General features: G+C 47.5%; 1 protein-coding gene across 1 annotated transcript; it reads right to left on the bottom strand.

Annotated features, from left to right (window-relative positions):
- Positions 1–485: 485 nt before the first annotated feature.
- LOC147990968 (uncharacterized) lies at positions 486–1034 on the bottom strand. The gene has a single exon (XM_087538473.1). The coding sequence runs from the start codon at positions 1032–1034 to the stop codon at positions 486–488; it is 549 nt and encodes a 182-aa protein (XP_087394599.1).
- Positions 1035–10162: the final 9128 nt, after the last annotated feature.

The following is a 10162-nucleotide window of genomic DNA, read 5'->3' as shown; positions in this document are numbered from 1 at the left end:
TAGCAGTACGCCCCAAAGGGCGTGATGAAGGACGTCTTCAGGGCTTCGGTAGGGTCCAGCTTGATCTGGTGGTAGCTGGAGTAAGCGCCCAGGAAGGACAGGAGCTCACACCCGGCAGTCGAGTCGATGACTTGGTCTATCCGCGGGAGGGCGAACGGATCCTTGGGAAAGGCCTTGTTGAGGCCGGTGTAGTCGATACACATGAGCCAGGTCTTGTTCTTCTTCAGGACGACGACTGGATTGGCCAGCCACTCGGGGTGAAACACTTCCATTATGAAGTCGTCCGCCAAAAGCTTGGCGGCCTCTTCACTAATGGTTCTTCTCTTCTCTTCAGAAAATTGTCGTAGGGGTTGATGGACAGGCTTGGCGTCCTTGCGGACGTGAAGTTTGTGCTCGGCGTACTTCCTCGGGATAGCCAGCATGTCCTTGGGGGTCCATGCGAAGATATCCCGATTCTCACGGAGGAAGTCAACGAGCTCGCCTTCCTATTTGCTGTCGAGGCGGGCGCCTATGACAACGTACTTGCTACAGCTGGGGTCTTCTGGGTTGAGTTTCACTTTCTTGGTCTCCTTGTAGGGCTTCAAGGCGGCCTCGTCAGCCGGGTCCGGGGTCGGGATCGACGCGGCGGAGGCCTCGCCTGCCAGGGCGACGATCCGGTCGAGCTGGCGCCGCTCCTCGGCAATGACCAGCAACTCGGCCAACTTGGCGCCGTCTCGGGCGCACTCCAGGGACTTGCGGTAATCACCGGTGATGGTGATGAGGCCCTTGGGACCCGGCATCTTCATCTTCAGGTACGCGTAGTGGGGAACCACCATGAACTTGGCGAGCGTGGGCCGGGCCAGCAACACGTGATACGCGCTGGACAGGTCCACCACCTCGAACCAGATCGGTTCGTGCCGAAAGTGGCTACTGTCACCGAACAGGACATCTAGCCGGACCCGGCAAATGGGGGAGCAGGAGAGGCCGGGCACGATGCCGTGGAAGATCGTTCGGGTCGACTCCAGGTCCTCGGCCTTGAGGCCGAGCTTGGTCATCGTGTCGCGGTAGAGCATGTTGATGCTGCTGCCGCCGTCGATGAGGATTCGGGAGAACTTGCATGTGCGTCATGCGACAATGGTGGGGTTGAGGATGAGGGCGTAACCACCCGGACTCGGCATGACTGCCGGGTGATCCTCCCGGGTCCAGGTGATCGGGCGATCCGACCAACGCATGAACTCCGGCTTGGCCGGGATGACGGTGTTCACCTTTTGCCGAAGGAGGTGCTCGCTGCGCTTGTCATTGCCGAGGCTGGTGAAGAAGGCGTAGGCCGCGTTCTGGTCCAGGTAGGCATTATCGCGCATCGCGCCGCCAACTGGAGGCGGCGGTGGAGGCGGCTGTCCCGCGCCTGGAGCCAAAGCCGGAGGGGGCGGGACGTCGCACCTCATGATGCGCTTGGTGATGGCGCACTTGTTGGGTATCGTAGCATAAATTCAAAATTTTCTACACATCACCAAGATCAATCTATGGAGTAATCTAGCAACGAGGGGAAGGAGAGTGCGTCTACATACCCTTGTAGATCGCTAAGCGGAAGCGTTCACGTGAACGGGGTTGATGGAGTCGTACTCGCCGTGATCCAAATCACCGATGATCCTAGTGCCGAACGGATGGCACCTCCGCGTTCAACACACATGCAGCCCGGTGACGTCTCCCATGCCTTGATCCAGCAAGGAGAGAGGGAGAGGTTGGGTAAGACTCCGTCCAGCAGTAGCACGACGGCGTGGTGGTGGTGGAGGAGCGTGGTACTCCAGCAAGGCTTCGCCAAGCACCGCAAGAGACGAGGAGGGAGAGGGGTAGGGCTGCGCCAAGAAGGAGATGTTCTCGTGTGTATGGCAGCCCAAAACCCCACTATATATAGGGGAAAGGGAGGGGCTGCGCCCCCACCTAGGTTTCCACCCCTAGGGGTGGCGGCCAGCCCTAGATCCCATCTAGGGGGGGCAGCCAAGGGGGGAGAGAGGGGGGCGCACCACTAGGTGGGCCTTAGGCCCATCTGAGCCTAGGGTTTCCCCCTTTTCCCTTCTCTCTTCGCCTTGGGCCCTGGTGGGGGGGCGCACCAGCCCACCTGGGGCTTGTCCCCTCTCACACTTGGCCCACGAAGCCCTCTGGGGCAGGTAGCCCCACCTGGTGGACCCCCGGGACCCTCCCGGTGGTCCTGGTACGTTACCGATAGCACCCGAAACTTTTTCGATGACCAAAACAGGACTTCCCATATATAAATCTTTACCTCCGGACCATTCCAGAACTCCTCGTGATGTCCGGGATCTCATCCGGGACTCCTAACAACATTCAGTAGCCACGTATATCTATTCCCTATAACCCAGCGTCATCGAACCTTAAGTGTGTAGAGCCTACGGGTTCGGGAACCATGCAGACATGACCGAGACACCTCTCCGGCCAATAACCAACAGCGGGATCTGGATACCCATGTTGGCTCCCACATGTTCCACGATGATCTCATCGGATGAACCACGATGTCGAGGATTCAATCAATCCCGTATTCAATTCCCTTTGTCTAGCGGTATTGTACTTGCCTGAGATTCGATCGTCGGTATCCGATACCTTGTTCAATCTCGTTACCGACAAGTCTCTTTACTCATTCTGTAATACATCATCCCGTGATCAACTCCTTGGTCACATTGCGCATATGATGATGTCCTACCGAGTGGGCCCAGAGATACCTCTCCGTCACACGGAGTGACAAATCCTAGTCTCGATTCGTGCCAACCCAACAGACACTTTCAGAGATACCCGTAGTGTACCTTTATAGCCACCCAGTTACGTTGTGACGTTTGGCACACCCAAAGCATTCCTACGGTATCCGGGAGTTGCACAATCTCATGGTCTAAGGAAATGATACTTGACATTAGAAAAGCTTTAGCATATGAACTACACGATCTTTGTGCTAGGCTTATGATTGGGTCTTGTCCATCACATCATTCTCCTAATGATGTGATCCCGTTATCAATGACATCCAATGTCCATGGTCAGGAAACCGTAACCATCTATTGATCAACGAGCTAGTCAACTAGAGGCTTACTAGGGACATGGTGTTGTCTATGTATCCACACATGTATCTGAGTTTCCTATCAATACAATTCTAGCATGGATAATAAACGATTATCATGAACAAGGAAATATGATAATAACTAATTTATTATTGCCTCTATGGCATATTTCCAACATTCTCCCACTTGCACTAGAGTCAATAATCCAGTTCACATCGCTATGTGATTAACATTCACAGGTCACATCGCCATGTGACCAACATCCAAAGAGTTTACTAGAGTTCAATAATCTAGTTCACAACACTATGTGACTAACACTCAATGAGTTCTGGGTTTGATCATGTTACTTGTGAGAGAGGTTGTAGTCTACGGGTCTGTCACATTTAGATCCGTATGTACTTTGCAAATCTCTATGCTATATTTGGAGCCATTTCAAATAACAGTTCTACTTGGAGCTATTCTAAATTGTTGCTCCATTATACATATCCGGTATCTCTACTCAGAGCTATCCGGATAGGTGTTAAGCTTGCATCGACGTAACTCTTTACGTCGAATTCTTTATCACCTCCATAATCGAGAAACATATCCTTATTCCTCTAAGGATAATTTTGACCGCTATCTGGTGATCTACTCCTAGATCACCTTTGTATCCTCTTGCCAGACATGTGGCAAGTCACACATCAGGTGCGGTACTCAGCATGGCATACCGTATAGAGCCTATGACAAAAGCATAGGGGACGACCTTCGTCCTTCCTCTTTCTTCTGCCGTGGTCGAGCTTTAAGTCTTAACTTCATACCTTACAACTCAGGCAAGAACTCCTTCTTTGGATGATACATCTTGAACACCTTCAAGATCATGTCAAGGTATGTGCTCATTTGAAAGTACCATTAAGCGGTTTTTATCTATCCTTATAGATCTTGATGCTCAATGTTCAAGTAGCTTAATCCAGGTTTTCCATTGAAAAACACCTTTCAAATAACCCTATATGTTTTCCAGAAATTCTACATCATTTCGGATCAACAATATGTCATCCACATATACTTATCAGAAATGTTGTAGTGCTCCCACTCACTTTATTGTAAATACAAGTTTCTAACAAACTTTGTATAAACCCATAAACTTTGATTACTCCATCAAAGTATATATTCCGACTCCAAGATGCTTGCTCTAGTCCATGGAAGGATCGCTAGAGCTAGCATACCTTTTAGCATCCTTAGGATCGAAAAAACCTTTCTGATTGTATCACATACAACCTTTCCGTACGAAAACTGGTAAGGAAACTTGTTTTGACATCCATCTGCCAGATTTCATAAATGCAGCTTATGCTAACATGATTCCGACAGACTTAAGCATCACTACGGGTGAGAAAATATCATCGTAGTCAACTGCTTGAACTTGTGAAAAACTCTTCGCCACAAGTCGAGCTTCATAGACGATGACATTACCATCCACGTCTGTCTTCTTCTTAAAATCCACATGTACCTAACAGCCTTACGACCATCAAGTAGTTCTTCCAAAGTCTACACTTTGTTTTCATACATGGATCCTCTCTCGGATTTTATGGCCTCGAGCCAATTTTCGGAATCCGGGCCCACCATCGCTTCTCCATAGCTCATAGGTTCATCGTTGTCCAACAACGTGACCTTTAAGACAGGGTTATCACTTAGAAGTTGTACACACCCTTGTCAACCCATGAGGTTCGATAGTAACTTGATCTGAAGCTCCATGATCATCATCATTAGCTTTCTCTTCAACTGAGGCAGGTGCCACAGAAACATTTTTCCTGTGCTGCGCTACTCTCTGGTTGAAGTAAAGGTTCAACAACCTTATCAAGTTCTATCTTCCTCCCACTCAATTCTTTCGAGAGAAACTTTTCCTCGAGAAAGGACCCGATTCGAGACACAATCCCTATTGCTTTCAGATCTGAGGTAGGAGGTATACCCAACGGTTTTTGGGTGTCCTATTAAGATGCATTTATCCACTTTGGGTTCGAGCTTATCAGCCTGAAACTTTTCACATAAGCGTCGCAGCCCCAAACTTTTAAGAAATGACAGCTTAGGTTTCTCTAAACCATAGTTCATACGGTGTCATCTCATCGGAATTACGCGGTGCCCTATTTAAAGTGAATGTGGTTGTCTCTAATGCCTAACCCATAAACTATCGTGGTAATTCGATAAGAGACATCATGGTATGCATCATATCCAATAGGGTGCAGTTATGATGTTCGGACACACCATCACACTATGGTGTTCCAGGCTGTATTAGTTGTGAAACAATTTCCACAATGTCTTAATTCTGTGCCAAACTCGTAATTCAGATATTCATCTCTATGATCATATCATAGATATTGTATCCTCTTGTCACGACGATCTTCAACTTCACCCTGAAATTACTTGAACCTTTCAATAATTCGGACTCGTGATTCATCAAGTAGATACACTCAGCATCTGCTCAAATCATCTGTGAAGTAAGAATATAACGATATCCACTACATGCCTCAACACTCATTGGACTGCACACATCAAGATGTATTACTTCCAACAAGTTACTTTCTTGTTCCATCTTACTGAAAACGAGGCCTTTCAGACATCTTGCTCATGTGGTATGATTTGCATGTCTCAAGTGATTCAAAATCAAGCGAGTCCAAAGATCCATCAACATGGAGCTTCTTCATGCGTTTTATACCATTGTGACTAAAATTGCAGTGCCACAAGTATGTGGTACTATCATTACTATCTTATATCTTTTGGCATGAACATGTGTATCACTACGATCGGGACTCAATAAACCATTCATTTTAGGTGTAAGACCATTGAAGGTATTATTTAAATAAACAGAGTAACCATTATTCTCCTTAAATGAATAACCACATTGCGATGAACATAATCTAATCATGTCCATGCTCAACGCAAACACCAAATAACAATTATTTAGGTTTAACACCAACCCCGATGGTAGACGGAGCGTGCGATGTTTGATCACATCAACCTTGGAAACTCTTCCAACACCTATCGTCGTCTCACCTTTGGCTAGTCTCCGTTTATTCTGTAGCCTTTTATTTCGAGTTACTAACACTTAGCAACCGAACCGGTATCTAATACCCTGCTGCTACTAGGAGTACTAGTAAAGTACACATTTAATATATGTCCAATACATACTTCTGTCAACCTTGTCAGCCTTCTCATCTACCAAGTATCTAGGGTGGTTCTGCTTCAGTGACCGTTCCCCTTATTACAGAAGCACTTAGTCTCGGGCTTGGGTTCAACTTTGGGTTTCTTCACTAGAGCAGCAACTGATTTGTTGTTTCATGAAGTATCCCTTTCTTTCCCTTGGCCTTCTTGAAACTAATGGTTTTACTAACCATCAACAATTGATGCTCCCTTTTGATTTCTACTTTCGCGGTGTCGCGAATAGCTTAAGGATCATATCTATCCCTGATATGTTATAGTTCTCTGGTGACAGTGACTTTGGAGAACCATCACTATCTCATCTGGAAGATTAACTCCCACTCGATTCAAGCGATTGTTGTACTCATACAATCTGAGCACATGCTCAATGGTTGAGCTTTTCTCCTTAGTTTGCAGACTTAAGAAACTTGTCAAAGGTCTCATACCTCTTGACGTGGGCACTAGCCTGAAATCCCAATTTCAGTCCTTGGAACATCTCGTATGTTCTGCGATGTTTCAAAAACATCTTTGGTGCCTCAATTCTAAACCATTTAGCATTACGCACAGAACTATCATGTAGTCATCAAAACGTGTATGTCAGATGTTCGCAACATCCACAACCGACATTCGCGGGTCAGCTCACTGAGCGGTGCATTAAGGACATAATCCTTCTGCGCAGCAATGAGGACAATCCTCTGTTTACGGATTCAGTCCGCATAATTGCTACTATCAACTTTCAACTAAATTTTCTCTAGGAACATATCTAAAACAGTAGAACTAAAGCGTGAGCTACGACATAATTTGCAAAGTCCTTTTGACTATGTTTATGATAATTGAGTTCATCTAATTATTTCATGAACTCCCACTCAGATAGACATCCCTCTAGTCATCTAAGTGATACATGATCCGAATCTACTAGGCCGTGTCCGATCATCACGTGAGACGGACTAGTCATCATCGGTGAACATCTCATGTTGATCGCATCTTCTATACAACTCATGTTCGACCTTTCGGTCCTCCATGTTCCAAGGCCATGTCTGTACATGCTAGGCTCGTCAAGTTAACCTAAGTGTTTCGCATGTGTTCCGAGGCCATGTCTGTACATGCTAGGATCGTCAACACCCGTTGTATTCGAACGTAAGAATCTATCACACCCGATCATCACGTGGTGCTTCGAAACGATGAACCTTCGCAATGGTGCACAGTTAGGGAGAACACTTTTCTTGAAATTTTAGTGAGGGATCATCTTATTTAAGCTACCGTCGTTCTAAGCAAATAAGATGTAAAAACATGATAAACATCACATGCAATCAAATAGTGACATGATATGGCCATCATCACTTTGCTCCTTTTGATCTCCATCTCCGGGGCTCCATGATCATCATCGTCACCGGCATGACACCATGATCTCCATCATCATGTCTTCATGAAGTTGTCTCGCCAACTACTACTTCTACTACTACAGCTAACGGTTAGCAATAAAGTAAAGTAATTACATGACGTTTATGTTGACACGCAGGTCATAAATAAATTAAGAAAACTCCTATGGCTCCTGCCGGTTGTCATACTCATTGACATGCAAGTCGTGATTCCTATTACAAGAACATGATCATCTCATACATCACATATATCATTCATCACATCCTTTGGCCACATCACATCACAAAACACTTGCTGCAAAAACAAGTTAGACGTCCTCTAATTGTTGTTGCAAGTTTTTTACGTGGCTGCTATAGGTTGCTAGCAAGAACATTTCTTACCTACGCCAAAACCACAACGTGAATTGCCAATTTCTATTTACCCTTCATAAGGACCCTGTTCATCGAATCCGATCCGACTAAAGTGGGAGAGACAGACACCCGCCAGCCACCTTATGCAACTAGTGCATGTCAGTCAGTGGAACCGGTCTCACGTAAGAGTACGTGTAAGGTTGGTCCGGGACGCTTCATCCCACAATGCCGCCGAATCAATACTAGTAACGGCAAGTAAATTGACAAAATCGACGCCCACAACTACTTTGTGTTCTACTCATGCATAGAAACTACGCATAGACCTGGCTCATGATGCCACTGTTGGGTATCGTAGCAGAAATTCAAAATTTTCTACGCATCACCAAGATCAATCTATGGAGTAATCTAGCAACGAGGGGAAGGAGAGTTCATCTACATACCCTTGTAGATCGCTAAGCGGAAGCGTTCAAGTGAACGGGGTTGATGGAGTCGTACTCGCTGTGATCCAAATCACCGAAGATCCGTGTGCCGAACGGACGGCACCTCCGCGTTCAACACACATGCAGCCCGGTGACGTCTCCCATGCCTTGATCCAGCAAGGAGAGAGGGAGAGGTTGGGGAAGACTCCGTCCAGCAGCAGCACGACAGCGTGGTGGTGGTGGAGGAGCGTGGTACTCCGGTAGGGCTTCGCCAAGCACCGCAAGAGACGAGGAGGGAGAGGGGTAGGGCTGCGCCAAGAAGGAGATGTTCTCGTGTGTATGGCAGCCCAAAACCCCACTATATATAGGGGAAAGGGAGGGGCTGCGCCCCCACCTAGGTTTCCACCCCTAGGGGTGGCGGCCAGCCCTAGATCCCATCTAGGGGGGTAGCCAAGGGGGAGAGAGGGGGGGCGCACCACAAGGTGGGCCTTAGGCCCATCCGAGCCTAGGGTTTCCCCCTTTTCCCTTCTCTCTTCGCCTTGGGCCCTGGTAGGGGGCGCACCAGCCCACCTGGGGCTGGTCCCCTCTCACACTTGGCCCACGCAGCCCTCTGGGGCAGGTAGCTGTTGGAAATATGCCCTAGAGGCAATAATAAATTGATTATTATTATATTTCCTTGTTCATGATAATCGTTTATTATCCATGCTATAATTGTATTGATAGGAAACTCAGATACATGTGTGGATACATAGACAACACCATGTCCCTAGTAAGCCTCTAGTTGACTAGCTCGTTGATCAATAGATGGTTACGGTTTCCTGACCATGGACATTGGATGTCATTGATAACGGGATCACATCATTAGGAGAATGATGTGATGGACAAGACCCAATCCTAAGCTTAGCTCAAAGATCGTGTAGTTCGTATGCTAAAGCTTTTCTAATGTCAAGTATCATTTCCTTAGACCATGAGATTGTGCAACTCCCGGATACCGTAGGAATGCTTTGGGTGTACCAAACGTCACAACGTAACTGGGTGACTATAAAGGTACACTACAGGTATCTCCGAAAGTGTCTGTTGGGTTGGCACGAATCGAGACTGGGATTTGTCACTCCGTGTAAACGGAGAGGTATCTCTGGGCCCACTCAGTAGGACATCATCATAATGTGCACAATGTGATCAAGGAGTTGATCACGGGATGATGTGTTACGGAACGAGTAAAGAGACTTGCCGGTAACGAGATTGAACAAGGTATCGGTATAACGACGATCGAATCTCGGGCAAGTATAATACCGCTAGACAAAGGGAATTGTATACGGGATTGATTAAGTCCTTGACGTCGTGGTTCATCCGATGAGATCATCGTGGAACATGTGGGAGCCAACATGGGTATCCAGATCCCGCTGTTGGTTATTGACCGGAGAACGTCTCGGTCATGTCTGCATGTCTCCCGAACCCGTAGGGTCTACACACTTAAGGTTCGATGACGCTAGGGTTATAAAGGAAGTTTGTATGTGGTTACCGAATGTTGTTCGGAGTCCCGGATGAGATCCCGTACGTCACGAGGAGTTCCGGAATGGTCCGGAGGTAAAGATTTATATATAGGAAGTCCTATTTCGGCCATCGGGACAAGTTTCGGGGTCATCGGTATTGTACCGGGACCACCGGAAGGGTCCCGGGGGTCCACCGGGTGGGGCCACCTATCCCGAAGGGTCCCATGGGCTGAAGTGGGAAAGGGATCCAGCCCAAAGTGGGCTGGGGCGCCACTTTCCCCTAGGGCCCATGCGCCTAGTGTGGGGAAACC

This window comes from Triticum urartu, chromosome 1A (assembly GCF_056163025.1).
Source record: "Triticum urartu cultivar PI428250 chromosome 1A, HENAU_Tu73, whole genome shotgun sequence".
Lineage (NCBI taxonomy): Eukaryota > Viridiplantae > Streptophyta > Magnoliopsida > Poales > Poaceae > Triticum > Triticum urartu.
The sequence above is the reverse complement of the archived record's forward strand: the minus strand, read 5'-3'. Positions and strand labels throughout refer to the sequence as shown.

What these genes read in the sequence shown, in the direction of transcription:
- LOC147990968 (XM_087538473.1), bottom strand. Translation starts at nt 1,034, where the DNA reads ATGACCAAGCTCGGCCTCAAGGCCGAGGACCTGGAGTCGACCCGAACG.